The 23490-nt window shown below is 42.1% G+C and overlaps 1 protein-coding gene across 1 annotated transcript in view; it reads right to left on the bottom strand.

The window, feature by feature from the left end:
• ODAD2 (outer dynein arm docking complex subunit 2) overlaps positions 1–23490 on the bottom strand; it is a 232686-nt gene that overhangs the window by 153848 nt on the left and 55348 nt on the right. Inside the window, exons 10-13 of the mRNA XM_004386246.1 lie at positions 10751–10897; positions 10133–10342; positions 4752–4994; positions 1389–1499 (exon numbers count right to left, since the gene is read on the bottom strand). Of these exons, the coding sequence (XP_004386303.1) occupies positions 1389–1499; positions 4752–4994; positions 10133–10342; positions 10751–10897 (711 nt within the window). The remainder of the gene's footprint in view (positions 1–1388; positions 1500–4751; positions 4995–10132; positions 10343–10750; positions 10898–23490) is intronic.

The following is a 23490-nucleotide window of genomic DNA, read 5'->3' on the forward strand; positions in this document are numbered from 1 at the left end:
ACAGATCTGGCGATTATCCTAAGCATCCAGTTATTTCTTGATGCCACGCAACACAGCTGCGTGTCATGTGTCATTCATGGGGGCCACAGGAAGAAACTGTGCAACAAATGTACCACAGAGGTACATGTTTACCTGCTATGTTTATCTTCTGTGTGTGACTTTCAGTTCTGGTTAAGTTGCAACTTCTAAAAATTAATCACTATTTCTAATTGAACCCTCAACGGTTGCTCATACTATGTGTACATATCCTCCTCTATGGAGTGAGTCCCTCTCTGACGTTCTTTTCAGCTTGTTCTCTCACTCGGCACATCTTAAGTGCATTCCTAAACCAAAAAAAACCAACCAAACAAACTAAACCCACTGCTGTTGAGTCAATTCCGACTCACAGCGACCCTACAGGACAGAGCAGAACTGCCCCATAGGGTTTCCAAGGAGCGGCTGGTCGATTTGAACTGCTGATCTTTCGGTCTGCAGCCCAGCCTTTAGCCACTGAGCCACCAGCGCTCCAGTGGATTCCTAGATCTAAGCAATCTTCTCGGATTAGGCAGAAGCTGGGGCAGCAGTGACCAGCCATACGCTAACCTGTCCACTTACTATTCTAAGATGCCCTCCGGTATACTATGCGAGTTATAGTCCACAAGAAACTAGTGAAGATTAAGTAAATTAATAAAAAGATAACACAGGAATACTCACACACACACGCGCGCGCACACACATTCATTCATCCATCCCGCGATCATCATGTTTAAATGTTGTTTGTTAGCTAGCTGCTGTCAAGTCCACCAACTCGTGGCAACCCCATGCACAGTGGAACGAACGCTGCCCATCACTGCACCATCCCCATGACTGCTTATAGATCAGACCACTGGGCTTTCCCTGGCTGCTTTTCAGAAGTAAATCACCAGGCCTTTCTTCCTAGTCCATCTTAGTCTGGAAGGTCTGCTGAAGCCTGTTCAGCATCATAGCAACATGAGAGCCTCCGCGGACAGAGGGTGGTGCCTGCCCTTGAGCTGTACTGGGGGAACGGAACAGGTCTGCACGGAAGAGAATTCTACCAGTGAACCACCAACGCCCCACGTTTAAATAGGATCTCTGAAATGCAACATGGAGGTACCATGTACTTATTTTGCCACTTTAGGAGAAAGACAGAGATGGTCATAGAAGTCTCTTCTAGAAATGCAAACCATCTGACATATCGATGCAATTTTCTCTCTGACGTGTAGTTTTCTCTCCGTCACCACCGCGGCGCACGGGTTCTCAGATCTCTGTGCGCGTGAAAATCCCCCAGGGTGCTCGTTAGGAATCCCGAGAGAACGAGACCGCACGTTCAGCAACACTGCGGTGAACGACACGGAGAGGAAACCAGGACGCTCAGGGAGCGCTCAGACCTGGTAGATGGCCATGGCGCAGTGCTCCTGAAGCTGCTCGTTCGCACTGTTCAGGTTCTTCACTAGGTTCTCAATAATCCGTTCTGCTTTGATGGCCGCGCGGTAGTTTTCCTAGGAACATGAATGGAAATATTTATGTGCATGTAATGCATGACTAGAAAAACAATCCATTATAAATATGCTTACTATGACTTTGAATACATCTCTTTAGAGCGCAGTTTCCTTTTCCCTTATTCCGTCAATGATTTCAGAGCTTGAATTATAAATCCGAATCTTTCTTTTCCATTAGCAAAACAATTCTCAAGGATTTGTAAACTTTCAGCCAGTTAGATCACAGGTGTAAGAAAGCCGGTGGAAAAAAACTCTGAGTTATCTGGTCCTTGTTTCTCTGGGCCTCCTACCTCGGTCTCCCCGCAAAACTACGTCAGAACGAAGGACAAATATCTCTTCCTTCTTACCTCACCCTGCATATCCACATGTATCCAAGGGTCCATTTACTAAATGAAAATAGAACGTCATATGTCTCCTATTTTACCAATATTTTTAGGTCAGTTTTCCAACATATCAACACAGCTTTAGAAAAAAATATTATGAAAAACTTTATTTTCTTTGCATAGGAAACACAATGTTTTCTAATGTTTTGTGAATTCTGTAAATCTCTTAAGATGAAGAGATTTGGCAGCTGATTCTCGCAGTTTCTGGAATATTCTAGACATATCACAGATTTCAGAGGCAGGTAAGAAACCCAGTATGGTTGAAGGCGGGTGTCTTAGTTATCTAGTGTTGCTACAACAGAAATACAAGTGGATGGCTTTAACAAAGAGAAATTTATTCTCTCACAGTCTAGAAGGCTAGAAGTCCGTATTTAGGGTGCCAGCTCCAGGGGAAGGCTCTCTTTCTCTCTCTGTAGGCTCTGGGGGAAAGTCCTTGTCATCAATCTTCCCCTGATCTAGGAGCTTCTCAGTGCTGGGATCCCAGGTTCAAAGTACATGCTATTCTCCTGGCTCTTGTTTCTTGGTGGTATGAGGTCCCCCGTCCCTCTGTTTGCTTCACTCTTTTATATCTCAAAAGAGACTGGCTTAAGACACATTGTAATCTTGTAGATTGAGTCCTGCCTTATTAACACAACCGCCGCTAATCCCACTTCATTAACTTCATAGAGGTAGAATTTACAACATGTAAGAAAAATATATCAGATCACAAAACGGTAGACAATCACACAATACTGAGAATCATGGCCTAGCCAAGTTGATACACATTTTTGGGGGACATAATTCAATCCATGACCATGGGTTAGTGCTTTTTCTTTAGAGTCAATAGGGAATTTGTCTGTTTATTATGGGAAGAGGTGTGTTGGGGGAAAGATCTGCCTCTACGCCTCCCCTCTAGGCTGCCTAAGTAAAGGCCTGGGGCCCAGAACATTCTTAGATAAAGAGGATGGGAATTTGGTCGCCCTCTCTCTCTCAATTCCTTCTCCTTATCAGAGAAGGCTTTCTCCTGTTCTGGGCACACAGGAACTTTCTCTGTCTCTTGCACATATGAAGGCACCACATGGCACCTGGCCAACTCTACTTTTATATCTATTCTCAGCGGGGAGGAAACAGTGTCTCTCGTACTACAGCAAAAGGGGAGGAACGTGCCAGATTGTAAGAGCTGGTCTCAAGGGGTGGACTGAAGGGGAAACAGGCTTTGTGAGGTTGAACATGGGCGCCCTCATGCATTCCATCAGTTCACCGCAGTTTGCTAAGTCATCCTTACGTAAGTTCCTGGCATCTAGCCACTACTGTCCACTACCTCTACAAAACCTCTACCTTCCTGCTGAGGGGTACGGAGATATGCTTTGTTCCTACATCCACCCAGGACTGCCCAGTAGGTAAGCCCCCTAATAAATTCCTTTGCTGCCACACTGGAGTTCTCCACCTCTTCCTTTGGCCTCTTGGCACCCTCCATTTTCGGAGGCAAATTTCACATTACTGGTCCATGCCTGGACAGGGTGTTGGAATTAGGGGAAAAAAACTATTTACATCATGGAATAATCTAAGTCCTTTTTCATGGTGGAATTTTTCTGAACAAACTTTCTTAGTAAAGAAATATCAATCTCCAAGTTAAACATATCTACATAACAGTATGAACATTTAGTCAAATATTTTAAAAATATATCACAGTGGTACTGTCATCGATTGAATTGTGTCCCCCAGAAATGTGTCAACTTGTCTAGGCCATGATCCTCAGTATTGTGTAACTGTCCTCCAATTATGATCTGATGTAATTATCCTCCATTTTGTGGTACTATGTAATTATCCTCCATTTTATGTGTTGTAAATCCTAAACCTCTGTATGTTAGTAGGGCAGGATTAAACCAAAAACAAAACCAAATCTGTTGCTGTCAAGTCGATTCCAACTCATTGCAACCCTCTAGGACAGAGTAGAACTGCCCCACAGGGTTTCCAAGGAGCAGCTGATGGATTCGAACTGCCAACCTTTTGGTTAGCAGCCTGAGTTCTTAACCACTACACCACCAGGGCTCCAAGGGCAGGATTAGTGTGGGGTTTATCTTAAATCACTGCCTTCACCAAATTACTCAAGTCACCACCTTACTCAAGTCACACCTTTGATTGCTCCACACCTTTCATATTATAAAAGGAGAGGGAAACAAGCAGAGGGGAAAGGGATCTCACTACCACCAAGAAAGAAGAGCTATGAGTGGACCACATCCTTTAGACCTGGGGGTCCCTGTGCTTAGAACCTCCTAGACCCAGGGGAAAACTGATGCCAAGACACACAGAGATCTCCAAGGGACACCAGGCCCACAGATGTCGAAAGGAGACAAGGACCTTCCTCCAGAGCTGACTAAGAGAGAAATCCTGACTTCTAGCCTCCTAAACTGTGAGAAAATCTATTTCTGTTTGTTAAAGCCATCCATTTGTGATATTGCTATTATAGGGGAACTACATAACTAAGACAGGTACTAATTTAATTAATGTTCTATTAGTTTGATCTTCACTTAGATAGAATTCTGACTTCTTGAAAAATAAACTCTGTTTCAGTCATAATAACCTTAAAATTATTTTTTTACCAAAGTAACCAAAAAAGAAACAAAAAATCAAACCAGTTGCCGTTGAGTAGATTCTGCTCATAGTGACCCCAAGTGTGCAGAGTACAACTGCTCCACTGGGTTTTAAAGGCTGTGCCTTTCAGAAAGCAGATCGACAGGACTTTCTTTCAAAGTGCCTCTGGGTGGGTTCCAACCACCAACTTTTCAGTTCGTGGTCAAGTGCTTAACTGTTTGTACCACCCAGGGACTCAAAGACTAAAATAAGTCCAGGTAAATGAAGGCAAAGGAGACAAATCTGGCCTGGGTACCTCTGATGCACATTCTTGCAATGTCCCCACCACTGGAATTAACATGTCTTCATGAGAAGTCTTCAGTAATCGAGCCAACAAAGGGATGCCCCCCGCTTTACGAATGGCTTCTTTATTCGCATAGCTCTTACTGCAGCTCCACAGTGCCTGCGCACCACAACGAGCCACCTCCACGTCTCTGGTCTCATAGAGAGAGGGCTGAGGGGGCTCCGATGGACTCTGTCCACAGTCCAGTAGAGCAACCTACAAGAACAGACAGACGCAATACACATGGAAATCGTAAAATAACACTTCATGCACCTTTCAATAGCTACAGGGTTGATACCAAGCTCACCGCCATCAAAAATAAAAATAAACTAAGAAATCAATTATTGTACTACACGGCGGCCAGTAAAAACAAAGAAACAAACGAAGCTGTTCAAGACACCTTTCTCCAAATTTGGTGGCTTTTATAGTTGTTTCCCATGATAAATTTAACACCATCAAGGCAGCATTTTCTTTAATATGGCTCTAATACTTACACAGGGCTCCTGGGTGGCCCAAATAGCTAAGCACTTGGCTACTAACTGAAAGGTTGGCAGTTCAAATCCACCCAAAGCTTGGCAATGCAAATCTATTCAGAGGCCCCTCGGAATAAAGGCCTGGAGATCTACTTCTGAAAACTCAGTCATTGAAAACCCTACAGAGCACAGTTTTACTCTGAAACACATGGGGTCACTTTCAGTCAGAGTCGAGTCAACAGTAACTGATTTAATATTTATATTCGTATTTGTAAACCACATCCTCAGTCCTGGTATCTCAGAAAACCAGCATCTCTAAAGCCATGTGAAACTCTCTAATGAGAACTGGATGGACTGTTCACTCTTAAAGCTGTAAGAACTTTTGGGGGGACACAGCCCACCTCCTGCGCCACCATAGCCAATCAAGCCAAATGCCACAACTGCCAAGGTTTCCTTTCTTCTTTGCAATAACCAGGTACTGAAGACCTTATGGAAAAAGACAATTTACTGTAAGGATACAGCAGTATGTCAGGTTACTCCACGGAGGAAGTAAAGCCAGACCTCCCCAGAGATGTGACTGGAACCATGAAGTGGAAGCTGTGAGCCATTCTGCAGACTCACTGTCTTTATGTGGGGACCAAGGGCCATCATCTACAAATATCACCTCCATTATTCTCTCTCTGCAGGCCAAACTTCATGGATTCTGCCCACGTGATCATAACCCACAGATCCCAAGTTTTATAATGGAGTAACCCAAAACTAAGTAGAGTCTCTCCATCCAACTACAAATTCCTAGGCAAGAGATCTGTTTGAACCAGCTTGAGTCAGGTAAACACCCATAGTTTATGGCACAGGTAGGGACAGGAGACAGGAATATATACACAGACACACACACACACACACACATATATATATATACACACATATATATATGTGTGTGTGTGTGTATGTGTGCAATGTGTGCATGTGTATGTATGTATATATATGTGTATGCCTATGTATATGTATATATGTATGTAAGTATGTATGTGTGATGTATGTATGGCTTCCTGGCTTCCAGGTACCTACTGGGGGTGGGACAGCAACGAGGGGAAGAAGTTCTGAGACAATGAGATTGTACACAGGACTAAAAGGTATCTGTCTACTATAGGTATTTCCTCATAATCTATACAGATTCCAAACTCCTTAACTCATTGGAGAAGGTCCTGTATGATCGTCACGGTTCTCTATCATCATCTCTCACTACTCAGCCCATCTCATCCTAGGTCCGGCCATATTAAACCACCTGCAGTTTCCAAACACTCAATGCTGTTTCCCAGCTCCAGGCTTTCACCAACACAGCTTCATCTTCCTGAAATTCCTCTCCCTGGTGTGTCTGCCTGACAAATACCTACTCCTCTTTCAAAACTCAGCAAAAGCAACATCTCCTTCCTCCAGTTGTTCTTGACCCTCCTCCTCAAAGCAGAATCAGTTGATCACCTCCTCCACCATTTTGTTCCTCCACTACTCCCAGTACTGACTTCAGTTGAATACATAAAATGCACCATTCCATTTATTATTTTTTTTCACCTATATTCTCCCTGTCCTCATCCCCTACCACCATTACACTGTGAGATGGCTGTGGCCAGGGACATACATCTATTTAAATTCCTAGCACTGTACACATGGCGTGGTTGTTGTTAGGTGCCCTGAGTTGATTTCGACTCATAGTGACCCCGTGTGACAGAGGAGAACTGCCTCATAGGCTTTTCTAGGCTATAATCGTTAGAGAAGCAGACCAACAGATCTTTCTCCCAAGGAGCTGCTGGGTGGGTTTAAACCACTAACCTTACAGTTAGCAGCCACGTGCTTAACCACTGTGACATCAGAGTTCCTTCGACACCCAGTACCACTCGGTAAATGTTTATTGAACGGAAGGGTCAAGAATGCTGTGGATACAGGGGGACATGCAAACTGGCCACAGGACTAATAGCACCGTTTTGTGTAAATACTCACCCACATCTTACAATACATCCTGTCTCTGAAGCGCTCTTCTTGTTTGCTCAGACCCCGTGTCTTCTACCCACAGTCTTCCACCAGGTGTGCCTCTCCAAAGACGGACCTCCATCAAGGTGTGCAAACCCCATGCTGTCCAGCGCCTTCCTGCCTACTCTGCTCCTGACCTCAGTTCATTTGCCCTAACACCATCACTGGCCCACCGCACCACCTCTACTGTTTCTGTAGCGAGCGATCGCCCTCACTTTCGGTCTAGTTGGGGTCTCTTGCATGTATGTCATCTACTACTCACCCCCATGCCTAGGAAACCAAAACCAGACCCCAATCCCTGTCCCTCCCAGATGTGCTCTCAGTCAGCAATTACAAGTCTATTATTTACATTACTGGACTTTCCTGTCCCTAATTTAGCTATCATTTAAAATTATATTAAAATGTGGGTCATTATCTTGACTAGGTTAGTACAGTTGTCCAAATACTAGGTTCCCAAGCGTGATAGTTGCTGTCGAGTCGATTCCGACTCATGGCAATCCCATGCGTGCAGCTCATAAAAACACACTTTTACTTTTAGGTCACAGTATTCACTCCTGTCATTTAAAGAGACATGGAGCAGTTTCAGTGGACAGCTACATCAACCTGTCACACAATTTCATTATTCATTCAAGATAATGACAACCACTGTAATAATTCCATTTCCTGTCAATGCTACATTATGAAAATTTTTAAACACACAGAAAAGTTGAAAGACTTATACAGCAAACACACACGTATCCACCTCCTCAGCTGTGTAATTAACAACCGGCTACATTTGTTTTATCACATATCTAGCCATATACCTATCCATCAAGGAGACCTAGTGGCACAATGGTTAAAGCGCTCAGCTGCGCACCGAAAGGTCTGCAGTTCAAACCACCAGCGGCTCCACGGGAGAAAAGACCTGGTGATTTTCTCTCATAAAGACTGCAGCCTGGGAAACCCTATGGGGCAGTTCTCTACAGGGTCGCTATGAGCCTGAATTAACTTGACGGCACACCACCACCACAAGCACCCATCCATCTATCCATCTATAAATCCATCTTATTTTTGGAACAAACAGTTACATTTTTATAGTCCTCTGAAGATTATAAGTGAATACACAGAATCTCCTTTGGAAAATTTCCTAACTCATTTCCCAATAAAAATTACAAACTCATACGAACTCAACAGGTATTTATCAACCCCTGATATGTATAAGGCCCTGCGCTGAGTGCTGTGGAAGAGGCTGGGGTGGACAGGGACTGAACACAGAGAAAGTACAGCCCGATTAAGGTTGTGAGAGGAACAGGAGATCTACTGATTCTTACTAAGGAAGAGGAATACGCATTGCTTTATTGCACTTCATTCCTCAAGGGCTTCCCTGCCATGTCAAGGGTGTTGAGCAGAATGATAAAAAATTTTTTCCTTTCTCTGATAGTTACTGAAATAATCACTTCTTTGATTACAAAAATAATATATACAGATAGAAGACAAATCAACAAATGTAGAAAATACGAAGAAAAATCAGTAATCGTTTTCCCTGAGAAAATCACTGTCGACAATTTTCTGTATTTCCTTCTACGGTTTTTTCTATACATACATGGAGATCTTTAAGAATTGGGATCACAGGTACCAACAGTTTTTAATCCTGTTATAATTTTATATAACATTAAACGTGCTACATTTTATTCTTTGCTATTAAATATACTTTCAAAACACAAGGCTAACAGCTGACTATAGATGTTTTTATGGATGTGTTGCAAATTTATTTAACTGAGCTCCTGAAAACATGCAGGCCGTTTTCAGTCTTCATCCGTATGACTAACGACGAGATGGATAAATCTCTGTCTGCAGCTGACTGTCTCCTTGGAACAAGAGCTCACAGCGAGACGGCTACATTGGAGGCACTGGTCACTGCAGGCCTCCTGAGAGCACAGGCTACCAGACTGCCTTCCAGGGAGCAGGGTCTCACCACCCTCTTACCAACCTTGCATACACACACAAGCGGATCCCTACCAACGTGGCAGGTAGAAACTGCATCTCGATTTTAAAATGTATATTTATTTGAAAAGTGAGGTTGCTCTTGTTTATTGGGTACTTGCTGCTGGACAATGAAAAGAAGAAAACAGAATCGACGCATTCAAATTGTGGTGCTGGTGACGAAAACCGAACGTACGGTGGACTGCCAGAAGAATGAGCCAATCTGTCTTAGAGGAAATACAACTAGAACGCCCCTCAGAAGTGAGGATGGCGAGACTTCGGCTTACTTACTTTGGACTCGTCATCAGAAAAGACCAATCGCTAAAAAACGATACCATGTTTGGTAAAGTAGAAGGTCAACAAAGTGAGGGAACCCCTCAACGAGATGGGCTGACACAACAGCCCCAACAATGGACTCAAATTTACCAGCGATCATGAAGACAGTGCAGGACTGGCAACGTTTCGTCCTGTTAGATGTCAGGTCACCACAAGTCAGAGCCGACTCAACAGCAACTGACAGTAACATACTAAAACAACCCACTGCCATAGAGTCTACTCCGACTCGCGGTGGCCCCCCGCGTTACAGAGCAGAACTGCTCCATCAGGTTTTCTTGGCTGTAATCATTACGGAAGCAGATCGCCAGGCCTTTCTTCCATGGTGCTGCTGAGTGGGTTCAAACCACCAACCTTTAGGTTAGTACTTGACTGCAAACGGTTTGCGCCACCAGGGACCCTCAGTAACAAGCTAATGTGCATGAACAAAAATGATACTCAAGGACATTCAACACAAAAAGAAGACTCCCAGAATACACCCTGGTGGCTATTTCACGCCTGGGAGTGGGTGGGAAGGGCAGCAGGAAGCTGACGGTCATTGGAGGTATCACTGATACTCACCAGCTTGGTGATACCCCCGTGCTGTCTCACAGCCTGCCGGGCACGTCTGAACTTGGCAACATTAGCGATTGTTTCAGCTGCCAAGCATTTCAGATTCTTGTTTGGAGAATCAAGTATGTTAACCATAATTGGCAAGCCCCCAAGGTCAACAATATTACGTCTGATTTGAGGATTATGACTGATTTCCTTCAGGATTTTTAAAGAACCAATCTAAATGAGAAAAAAGGTATATGTGAATGAGCACTTAATACCTAGCCAGTGCTACATTTTTTAAAAAAAAATCCAAGTCTACCTAAAATCCTTCCGCAATTAAGATCTTTAAGAAATAGTTTCCATTCCCAGGTGTCCCACACATCCTCCATTTTTCCTCTCAATTATGTAAACAAACCTTCATCAGTCAAGAAGTGAGAGAGACAAATGGAAAAGAGCAAGGGGAAAAAGGAGAAAAGCAGAGAGAAGAGAAAGAACAGCTAACAGTAGAAGTAGCAGACTGATTAATAATAATAATACCAGGTAAAGATAAACGGGCAGCAAGGAATGGCAGAAACCTACAGCCAAGAAGATTCCCCACAAGAAGTGGGAACAAAACTCCCCCTCCATTGTGACAAACCCACTCACCTTACATTTGACTTCATCAGTATCCAGTAAATTTATTAAAACTTCAAGGCCTCCAACATCCCTGATTGCCAACTGGCAGGTCTCTTGAGCTAAGTTGAAATCCCTCATTGAGCACAATGCAATCACTGTAGCTGTCTGATTTCCTCCCTACAAAGACACAAAACCAGAGAAAAGTTAAATAAGGTCACACTCCCATAGAAATTCACTGAACTAGGAAATGGGTTTCCCCATCCACAGCACAGTATTTTATTTTTTTAAGTTCTCTGAGTGGGTTATAATTTGTTGAGTGAATCGCATAGAGCTGAAGCATGAAAAAGCTGTAGACTGTCATAAAACATTGTTCCAACGAAGAGTCAACATTTAAAGGCGGTCTGTCTCATTTAAAGAGCTACAACACTACGTGGTATTAGTATAGTAAGCAGAGTGGAGGGGCCACCTTGGGAGATTGACTGAGGAATGTAAGCTTTATACAGAGGTAACAGTTGGTCTCACAGCTCTTCAACAGTCTACTTGCAATGTCAGCTGAATCTGAAAACTGTTCTCACAGACGCAGCAGAGCATCTGCAACAGGGAGAACCTGGGGAAAGAGAAACCATGTGGAAGGCAGTTCCAACAATCCAGACCAGGACCTAGAGTCGGTGGACTAAGGGCTCGGGGTTTGGAAAAGAGGAGGCAATTCCAGGAAGACCTGGAGATGAACCAGATGGGCAGGATGACAGAGGAAAAGAGAACACTTCACTGCCGCGAGCTAAATGTTGGCCCAACTTAGAAAGAGCCCAGGGGTCATAACGTCTACTTAGCTAATCACCACACGTAAAGGCTAGTGATGAGCTACTCCTTTAAGATTTAAAAAAAAAAATTTTTCTGAGAGATTAAAAAACGTATTAATGATTGATCAGTGAACCCAGACCTGCTAGGAAATTAAAATCGGAGTTCACTGCAGCAATATCCACTGGTCATTACTGCTTTGGAAATCTGATGAACACAACACAATACATATTACTTCTACTGCTGTTGAGACTGGCTGGTCAATTAGAATTCTAGCAGAAGCACTGAAATAGTTCATAAGACACAAAAGCAATATTTCTGCCAAGCTAAGAATAAACTTTGCCTCACAGACTTTGGACATGTTATCAGGAGGGACCAGTCCCTGGAGAAGGCCATCATGCTTGGTAAAGCAGAGGGTCAGCAAAAAGGAGGAAGACCCTCAGCGAGATGCACTGACACAGTGGCTGCAACAATGACTCAAGCATAACGAGGACTGTGAGGACGGCGCAGGGCCGGGCAGTGTTCCGTCCTGTTTTACACGGGGTCGCTACGAGTCGGAACTGACTCAACGGCACCTAACGACAACAAGAATAAATTATTTTGTAAAAGGTGCTTATTAAAGACAACCTTGGCTTTCTGCCTTCTTCTTTTTAAGGGAAGACACCTTCAGATTATGACTTCTTTCATTTGCCAATTATCATTTTCTATTGCCATTATCTATTATATATATAATAGGTGGACTTAGCACAGAACATAGAAAATATATACAACCCCCTCTCCTTCATATCACATACACACACATCACAAATCCTCTTGCAGGTTCAAAACAATATGTCACTTTTAAAATAAGAAACTAAAATGGGGTTATTAGAGAGCACGCATGAAAATGGGCTTACACGCAGGAATGACTGTGAGGATGGCACCGGGCCAGGTAGGGTTGGGTTCTGTGGTACATGAGGTCGCTGACTTGGAACCAACTCGACAGACCTGACAACAACATGCATGAGAAAGTGAAGACGCCAAGGCTGAAGACATCAGCCTTTCCTCGTACTCCCGTTCAGAAAATTCCTTCCGCGTCTCTACAGATGTTACCAACAATTAATTCCTCGGTGGTGATGCCACTGTTAATTTCTTGTTTTTCATACTCATGCTCCCTACCAATAACCCAAGCTATCCTCTATATTCAAGACTGTTTTATAAAGAGCCTTAATTTTATTATTTACATTGAAAATAGTAAGTTCTAGACTTTAGAACTCTAATTATAAATATATATAATATATATACCTACAGTTTATAGTGTCTTTTTTTCCTAATTTCAAGAGAAATTTTAAGAATACCGATTTTCCTACGGTTGGTTTTAAAATATAAAATAATAAACACTTTATTTATTAGTTTCATAAACTGCTTTGTTTGAGAGCATCAGGCCCCCCTACATGTTAGCACTTCCTTTTCCTCTTCGGGAAGACAAAAGCCAGGTATGTTGTAACCATAAAGAAGAATGTAAATGCTAGTCATAACTAATGAAAGGAAATGAAATAATACACAAAAAGGAAAAGTGAACAAAATAAGAAAAATCATTCATTAAATAAGACCCTTTGTCTTAACGGAAATGGCTGAAAGCAGGCAGAAAATGCCTGGGGTATCTGAGGTAACAGAGCTGAGTTTCAACATTAAGAGTCTGAAAATCTAAGCCAAGAGGTTTGGGTGGAGTTGTTCTTTAGGTAGAAAGGCCTTTCACTTCAACTTCAGACTCCAGTATGATGAGAAAGCAACAAGATATCAACCAGGTCATTATGCCTCAGTCAAGCGGAGTCCTCTCATCCCGGGCCTAACAATTTCAGCAAGGATGTTGGCGTTAGCTGTCATTAAGTCAGCTCTGACTCGTAGTGACTCCATGTACAACAGAACAAAATATTGCCCAGTCCAGCACCATCCTCACAATTGTTGCCATGCTTGAGTCCGTTGTTATGGACATTGTGTATTTTGAGTGCCTTCCAACCCAGGGGGCTCATCTTTCAGCACTATGATGGACAATATTCTGCTGTGATCCAGAGGGTTTTCACTGGCTAATTTTCAGAAGTAGATCGCCAGGCCTTTCTTCCTAGTCTGTCTTAGTCTGGAAGCTCCACTAAAATCTGTCCACCACAGGTGACCCTGCTGGTATTCGAAATGCCGGGGGCATAACTTCCAGCATCACAGCAACACACAGGCCACCACAGCATGACAAGGTGACAGACGGGTGGTGTACCGTCCTGATATCCTGTTATGGATGATGGAAGGCTTTCTCCACCACTATTCTAGCATTATAATACTTTCTTTGGTAGCAATTTTCTTATACACTTAGCACAATTTTTGCTCCTATTTCAAGTTTTCTTAATTTTTTCTCTTCTAAACTAATTCATCTTTTGAGCATTATTTCATTATTTACCATACAACCAATGATACAAATTATTTAAAAGCCATTTAATTACAGAAAATGCCGAAACCTTAAGATTTTACATTTTTTCTGAATTATCTCTAGGCCAAATCTGAAGTTAAAGGATTGAAATTTTGCAGTTATCGTTAAGAAATTAGATCCTTATAGGAAAAAAATTCTGTAAATCATCAGCTTTTTCTGAAAATCTGGAAACATATTCATAGCTTGAGGGTTTTTTTTAGAACAGTTTTATATTAGGGAAAGTTACTTTTTCCACATTTCAGGATTTAGTTCTACTCTTGTCACTGACCACACTCCCGTAAGGATTATAAATCTTTCAGAATGAATACCAGAGGTTGGGAGCCAACATATTTGACATACAGAGCCGCAAATGTTCGCCAATTGCTATTCTTTAAATACCAGCTCTAGCAAAGGATTTTTGAATGTTCGTTCTACTTTGTCCAAATGCCATAAACATCTTAACTGAAGAGAAGCAGTGCAAATACACTCCTTTTTCGATTAACCCTTCCCTGAGAACACAATTAGTTGCCAATACTTATTTTCACATTTTATCATGCATTTGCATTTGTGGGGTTTTAAGAGCGGGAGAAAACACAGTAAAATATTATTTTACTGGCTTATTAAGAGTTTTGAGGGAAGCTTTCATAACTTTTCCACTTCTTATATTAACGCGATTATTTGCTGGGCATCTTCCTGCTCCTGCTTCTTCTCAAACATCTCCAGGGACCGTCGGCCTAAAATGGTTCGCAGTGCACATTCCTTTGCATGATCAGGAGGCATTTATTCATTGGCATCACTGTCTCAGACTTGCAAAAACTGGATGTCTGTTGCTTTCTCTCACTTTTCTCAAAACTTCTTTTTGAAGGAGGAGAGGAACTGAGGAGATTTTTCTGAACAGTGTTTTTCATCACTTTAGATAAAATCTTTGAAATAAAGAAGCATTGCCTTGTCTACTATACAGAGTAATACCCTCCATTCTGTCGATAAGGAAGAAATGAGCATTTACTAAGTTGAGATGAAGGAGCGCTGACCCCAACGGTTAAGCGCTCAGCTGCTAACGAAAAGGTTTTTGATTTGAGCCCACTTGGTGGCTCCACGGAAGAAAAGACCTGATGATCTGCTCCCGTAAGATTGCACTCTAGAAAACCCTATGAGTCAGCTGTACTTTGTCACACGGGGTCACTATGAGTTGAAACAGACTCAATAACACTTAACAACTAGTTGAGAGGAAGAACGCATTCAAGAAGAAACAGGGAGCAAGTCACTGAAGTCGTTTTTCTGGTCTTTGATTCAGTGCATTGATTGCACACTTCCTATCTGCCAACCCTGATGCTAGGTGCTAGAGACGTGCTAGTTAAACAACACCAATAAAAGCAGACAGGGTCCTTGTCTCATGGAGCTTACAGGTTAGCAGAGCAGGAAGCTCTTCATTTTCTTAAAATCTACAGACATAAATAAAAACTGTAAGTCTGAGAAGTGCTACAAGGGAGAAGTGACGGGCTGTGGAAGGATGCAACAGTGGACTTTCACCTAGTCTGGGGCATCAGGGAAGGTTCCTCTCAGAAAACAATGCCTGAGCTGAGACCTAGACATGGAGTAGATGCTTTCCCTAGTGGGAGGAGAAGTGAGGGTAAGCACACCAATCAGGGGAACAGCAGGTGCAAATGCCCCGTGGTGGAATGGAGGGCGACAGTTTAACAACTAATGGTGGCCAATGTGGCTGCAGCCCAGAGAGCAAAAGGCTGGGCAACAGAGCCTGCAGGGCCCACGGGCCAGCTGGAGGATTTTAACCTTTACTTCAAGACTGATGGAATACACTGAAAGGTTGTTGTTGGGACGTAAGGGGAGAGTTAACACGAGCTGATCACATTTTTAAAAGATCACTCTGGCTGCAGAGGCCTCTGGCTGGAGGGAGGGAGCATGGCGTGTAGAGACCATTTAGAAGGTTACCGCAGGTGTGCAGAGAAAAGATGACAACTTAGATTAGGAGGCTGAGGTGACTCATCATGGGTGGAAAGGCACTATTGAGATGGAAGATCCGATTCACTTGGCTCAGAAAAGGACCCTAGAAGTTCCTTGATGGAACTCTGGTGGACAGTACACATTGGAAGCCTCCGGTCAGAAGCCCACAGACACCGAGACAAGCAGAAGGCAAGAGACATGATCAGGACCAGGATGCCCCTCTTACCCTGCTTCCCACTGTCTGCAATCAAGAAGCAGCAGGCAGGCCTGGGGAGAAGGCCCAGCCGTTACGCAGCCATTTCCACAGGTTCTGAGTATTCTCAGCTTCGTTTTCCTCCACACACGCCACTCGGAGAGCAAGAAGAGTGAACTCCTGCCAATAACTGGTCATTAATGATGACTGAGGGCCTGGAGCCCAGCACAGAGGTTGGCAGAAAGATAATTACTCTCCTCTGCCCAAGATCAGAAATGGAAAAAGGTAAAGTGCTCAAAGTGAGCGGTATACACCCATGCAAGTCAGGGTAGTAAAACATATTGCTTTGCCTTGTATTTATTTGCAAACCTATTCTGTCCTGATGATTCAGCAGTCATAAACCTAAGACTCCAGGGATGAGACGCAAGAGAACACCAAGCAAAAACAGAAAATCCTGTTTCCAGGAGAAAAGAATAATAGTATCCTGAAAGAAATTAGACTCAGATTGGTGTAGTACAAGCTCGCTAAAAATTTTTAGCAGGAATGAGTGAGGAACAATACGAGGACTCCCACAGAGACTACCGTATTTTTACGAAAATAACGCATGCCTTCTACGTTTGTTTGCCAACTGAGTCCTGCTCCGTGAGGTTTTTTCATGAGCATTTCTATAGCAATTTTTCTTTTACATGTTGCTATAAAAAAAATTAGCATAGCATGCTTACAAAAATACCTCGCGGGGGGGGGGGACCAAACGTAGAAGGTGCACGTTCTTTGTGTAAAAATACAGTACACTTTATTTCTATAAATAGCCAGGGAACATTTACAGAAATTGACAATTTACTGGAAGGTCTTAATCAATGAAATGAGCAAAAAACTTCATTATTTGCAGCAATTATAATTGTCTTCTTAAAAACAGCCAGAAGAATGAATTGATTAACAATAATTAATAAAAATAGTTCAGTAAAGTGGCTGAATACAAGGGCAACACTGAAAATGAGTAAATCTCCATATACTAAGAATAACAAATCAAAATGTGTAATTTGAAAGAGTTCCCATGCCAATATTAGCAAATAATAATAACAAAAATATCTGAATAAATCTTAAAAGAAATGTGCTGGATATATGTGGAAAAAAGCTATTAAGTTTTACTAAAAAACATGAAAGATCATATAAATGGATGATCATACAACGTTTCTGTGTAGGATAACTCAATGTTATTAAAATCACAATTTATCCCAAAATAACTTATAAAGTCACGTAAACCAACTGAAATTGCAACAGAATTCTGTTTAACTTGATTCTCAACTCATTATAAAGATGATCTGTAAGGGAAAACAAACAAAAATTGGTTTAAATTTTTGTTTTAAATATCTTGCCTACCAGATATTAGAACACACCAAAGCTACGGTAATTAAAACAGCATGGAACTGGCATGGACACTTCCAGAAAAATCAAGGACATACAGAAAGAAACCAGAAACTAACTCTCACCATTACAGTATTCGATGAAGGCAGCAGTTCAGGTTATTGGAAGAAAGAGTGGATCAGCCACTAATCTGTGTTGGATATAATTAACTATCCATTGGGAAGAATAAAGTAAAGCTAAATATCTACCTCACACCATACCTAAATTCCAGATAGATTAAAGATCTGGATGTTAAAAAGGAGTTACAAAACTACCAGAATAAAATAGGAAATACATTTGCTCTTGTGGAATGGCTTCAGAAAAGCCTTTCTACATCCTCATACACAAAACTCATAAGCCAGAAAGAAAAAGGTTGATATATTCGTTAATGTATGATTTTAAAACTTTTATAACAAGAGTAAATAAAAAGGCAAATGACAAACTTACAGAAAACATTGGCAATTCATATAACAGTCAAAGATTACTGTATTTTTACGTAAATAATGTGCACCTTCTATGTTTGTTTGCCAACCTTGCCCTCCCCCAATGAGGTATTTTCATAAACATGCTATGCTGATTTTTTTTACAGCAACATATAAAAAAAATCAGCATAGCAGCGCTTATGAATAGTGAGTAAAAACTTAAGGGATCTCCCAGGAGAGATTGAATACTGTCATTTTTCGTTAGTTAGAGTGACGTGGCATTAAAATGCTAGGTAAACAGTTACGAGTCAGTAGCAATTGTGTTTATATGCATATTTCCTGTTTATATGCATGCTCATCTGATTTTCTTTATTCTGCTTATTCTCTGCTCTTATGTATGGATGATAGCCAACAAACAAGGAGTGTTTAAAGTTTAAAAAATAATTAATATTTGACTTGGGAAGGTGCAGCTTGCCCTCTGGAGACAAGAAGCCTCCTCACCCCCACTATCCCCCCCAACCCCCAGAATTTGGGGCCCAGCTCTGGATCTCTGAAAGAAATCAGAAAAGCCCACCAGCACTGATGTTACGCAAATCACATTTAGAGTGATGGCAAATAGGATGCAATGGACTGAACTGTGTCCCCCAAAAAAGATACGTTGTAGTCCTAACCTCTGGTACCGTTAAACGCGGCCTTGTTTGGAAATCGGGGCTTAGAAGACGTTATCCGTTAACAAGAGGTCGTGGTGGCGTGGAGTCCGTCCTAATTCAGTCTGGGTGTGGTGTCCTATGAAAGAGGAGAAGGGACAGAGCGACACAGAGGGAAGACGGCACGTGACAGCTGAGCGAGACAGGAAGGGTGTTCCCTAGGGCCTCCCAGAGAACATCCCCCCTGCCGACTCTGAATCCCTACTAACCTTGAGACTGTGACACAGTAAATTTCAGTTGGTTAAGTACAACCAGATGGAGCCCGGCTACCACCACTGCCTGCTCCGACAGGGACCACAACAATGTTCCAGACAGAGCTGGAGAAAAATGTGGAACAAAATTCTAGCTCACAAAAAAGACCAGACTTACTGGCCTGACAGAGACTGGAGAAACCCTGAGAGTATGGCCCCTGGACAGCCTTTGAGCTCAGTAATGAAGTCACTCCCAAGGTTCACCCTTCAGCCAAAGACTAGACAGCTCATAAAACGAAACGGGACTAATGGGGCACAACAGTCCAGGGACAGGGACTAGAAGGCAGGAGGGGACAGGAAAGCTGGTAATAGGGAACCCAAGGTTGAGAAGGGACAGTGTTGACATATTGTGGGGTTGTTAACCATTGTCATAAAACAATACGTGTAATAACTGTTCAGTGAGAAACTATTTGTTCTGTAAACCTTCATCTAGAGTACAATAAAAAAATTAAAACAAATTTCAGTTGTTTAAAGCTATCCACTTTGTAGAATTTTGTTACAGCAGCCCCCCCAAAAAAAAAAAAAACCCGTGCCACCAAGTTAATTCCGACTCCTAGGATCCAGTCCCTGGAGAAGGACATCATGCCTGGTAGAGGGTTAGCAAAACAGAGGAAGACCCTCAATGAGACGGACTGACACACTGGCCGCAATGATGGGCTCACACGCAGCAACTGTGAGGACGGCGCCGTGTTTCCTCCTGTTGTATACGGGGTGGCTATGAGCAGGAACCAACTCCACAGCACCTAACGACAACATTGTTCCAGAGAAGATTTAAGGTGCCTTAGACACAAGTGAAGGAGTCTTGGTTGTGCAGCCGTTAAATGTCCAGCCGCTAACTGTTAAGGTCGGTGGAAAAAATCAAGAGAAACTGGTACAAAGGAAAAATAGGGCTAGGAAAATTAAATGGGACTGGAAGGAAGGTTAACACAGCAGACAGATGCCAGGAAGCCCTCAAAACTTGTCAGAAGAGAACCACAGGTTTTCTTCAGGGCTTTCTAGCCACTGAGGCAAAGAGAAGCAATACAATTCACGGGGAGTGGGGAGGGAAGGGTGGAAACACAATTGTCTGTGAAAAACACCATTATTGCTGAACCAAGACTGGAGACGGTTATCTCCACAGGTCATCTCAGAGGAAAGCATCTTGTCAGCAAACAGTCACATCTCACTAGGCTGTTTCTTATGAGCCAATGACCTCACGCCACGCAGTACAAGAAAGCAACACAACAAGGAACTAGACAACGTAATCTCAGTTCGCAGCTTCTTATTGATCTAGCTTTTCCTGAGGAAGCTTTTGAAGGATGAAGACGAATGACCGGCCTACGTATTCTTCAGGCAACGGACCCCACATATACTGCTTCTCTGAGCTTCCGAAAGGTGTTCAATGGAAGCGACTTTAAGATTACCTTGTGGTTGAATTCATCTATGTACGATACAGTTTTTTTTTTTTCCCTAAAGTTTCAAAATATCAAGTTATTTAATCCCATCATGAATCATTTTGTGTGTCTATTCTCAGGAAAAACAAAGATATGATTTCGAATATTGCTTTTGGACAAAATACATTTAATTATATTTCAAATAATTATGTAAATAATTTTAAAGGGCTCTTTTTTATTGTGTTTCAGGGGTAAGTTTACAGCACAAATTAGTTTTTCAATCAAAAATTTATACACAAATTGTTTTGTGACATTGGTTGCAATTCCCTCAACATGTCAGCACTCTCCCCCTTTCCCTTTCCACCCTGGGTTCCCTGTGTCCATTAGACCAGGATTCCCATCATGCCGTCTTTGCTTTTGGGCAGGTGTTGCCCATTTGGTTTCAGATACTTGACTGAACTAAGAAGCATGTTCTTCACAGGCGTTATTGTTTGTTTTACAGGCCTGGCTAATGTTTGGCTGAAATGTGGACTTTGGAAGTAGCTTCAATTCTGAGTTAGGAGGGTATCCGGGGGCCAGTCCTGGGGGTTCCTCCAGTCTCTGTCAGAGCAGTAAGCCTAGTTTTTTGTGAATCTGAATTTTGTTCTACATTTTTCTCCCTCTCTATCCGAGACCCTCTCTTGTGACCCCTGTCAGAGTGGGTAGGTGGTGGTAGCCGGGCACCATCTAGTTCTTCTAGGCTTAGGCTGGTGAAGGCTGTAGTTCAGGTGGTCCATTAGTACTCTGGACTAATATTTTCCTTGTGCCTTTAGTTTTCTTCATTCTCCTCTGCTCTGAATGTGATGGGACCAACAGACGGACGCTGACAAGCTTTTAAGACCCCAGACACTACTTACCAAGGTAGGATATAGAACATTTTATGAACTATGTTATGCCAATTGACCTAAATGTCCCCCAGGACTATGTTCCCCAGCCTTCAGCCCCAGTAACTCGGTCCCTCAAGATGTCTGGATGTTTCTAGAAGTTTCTATGACTTTGACTTGGTCAAGTTGTGCTGACTTCCTCTATGTTGTGTGTCCTCTGGCCCTTCACCAAAGTTAACACTTGCCTACTATCTAGTTAGTGATTTCCCCTCCCCACCCCTCCTCTCCCTATAACCATCAAAGATTGTTTTTTTCTGTGTGGAAACCTTTTCTTGGGTTTTTGTAATAGTGGTCTCATACAGTATTTGTCCTTTGTGCTTGACTTACTTCACTCAGCACAATGCCCTCCAGATTCATCCACGTTGTGAGATGTTTCGAGGATTCATCACTGTTCTTTAGAGTTTCCTAGTATCCCACTGTGTGTATGTGCTGTACTTTGTTTACCCATTCATCTGCTGGTGGGCACGTGCGTCGTTTCCATCTTTTTGCTATTGTGAATAACGCTGCAATGAACATGGGCATGCATATGTCTATACATGGGATGGCTCTTATTTCTCTAGGATGTGTTCCCAGGAGTGGGGGTGCTGGATCGTGTGGTATTTCTTTTTCTAGCTTTTTAAGGAGATGCCATATCATTTTCCACAGTGGTTGTACCATTTTACTTTCCCACCAGCAGTGCCTAAGAGTTCTAGTTTCCCTACAACCGCTCCAATGTTTGTTTTTGGTTTTTTTCTTTTTTTGATAAGTGCCAGTAATGTCAAGATGAGATGGTATCTCATTGTAGTTTTGATTTGCATTTCTCTAATGGCTAATGATCTCAAGCATTTCCTCACGTGTCTGTTAGCCGACTGGATGTGTTCTTTGGTGAAGTGTCTGTTCACATCGTTTGCCCATTTTTTAACTGAACCGTCTTTTGTTGCTGAGGTGTTGAAATATTCTACAGATTTGAGAGATTAGACCCTGATCGAATATGTCGTAGCCAAAATTTTTTTCCCAGTCTGCAGGTTCTCTTTTTACTCTTTTGGTGAAGTCTTTCGATGAGCATTAGTGTGTAATTTTTAGGAGCTCCCAGTTACTACCTAGTGTATCTTCTGGTGTTTATACATCGTTAGTTATGGTCTGTACTGAATTCATGCCATGTATTAGGGCCCCTAGCATTGTCCCTATTTTTTCTTCCATTATCTTTATCATTTAGGTTTTATATTTAAGTCTTTGATCCATTTTTAGTTACTTTTTGTGTATGGTATGAGGTATGGGTCCTGTTTCATTTTTTCACAGATGGACATCTACTTTTGCCAGTACCATTTGTTAAAAAGGCTGTCTTTTCCCCATTTAATGGACTTTGTCCTTTGTCAAAGATCAGCTGACCATAGGTGGATGGGTTAACGTCTGGGTTCTTGATTCTGTTCCATTGGTCTATGTGTCTGTTGCTGCACCAGTATCAGACTGTTTTGACTACCTTGGCTGTATACGAGGTTCTGAGATCAGGTAGTGTGAGGCCTCCTACTTTGTTCTTTTTCTTCAATAATGCTTCACTTATTGGGCTTCTTTCCTTCTCATATAAAGTTGATTAATTTTTCCGTCTCATTAAAGAATGCTGTTGGTATTTAGATAGGGACTGCATTATATATGTAGATGGCTTTGGGTAGAACTGACATTTTCACAATGTTGAGTCTTCCTATCCATGAGCATGGTATGTTTTTCCATTTATGTAGGTCTCTTGCAATAGCATCTTGTAGTCTTCTTTGTAGAGGTCTTCTATGTCCCTGCTTAGATTTATTCCTAAGTATTTTATCTTTTTATGGGCTATTGCAAATGGTATTGTTTTCCTGGTTTCCTTTTCATAGTTCTCTTTTTTGGTGTATTGGAATCCAACTGATTTTTATATGTTGATCTTGTATCGTGCTTCTCTGTTGAATCTTTCTATTAGTTCCAGTAGTTTTCTTGTGGAATTTTTGGGGTTCTCTATGTATAGGATCATATCTGTGAAAAGGGATAGTTTTACTTCTTCCTTTCCAACTTAGATGCCCTTTAATTTCTTTTTCTTGCCTTATTGCTCAAGCTAGGACCTCCAGCACAATGTTAAATAGGAATGGTGATAAAGGGCATCCTTGTCTTGTTCCTGCGCTCAGGGGGAATGCTATACTTTAACTGAGGAAAAACAGCCACAAATCATATACCAACTAGAAAAAAATAGTATTTTTATATTACTTCAGTTAATTTAGTTTCAGAATCAATCTGCATGAAGCAGTCTCCTTGGTAATAAAAATAAACCAAAACCAAATACCCATTGCCATCAA

The sequence above is a fragment of the Trichechus manatus genome, unplaced genomic scaffold (genome assembly GCF_000243295.1).
Source record: "Trichechus manatus latirostris isolate Lorelei unplaced genomic scaffold, TriManLat1.0 scaffold00160, whole genome shotgun sequence".
In the NCBI taxonomy this organism is placed as follows: Eukaryota; Metazoa; Chordata; class Mammalia; order Sirenia; family Trichechidae; genus Trichechus; species Trichechus manatus.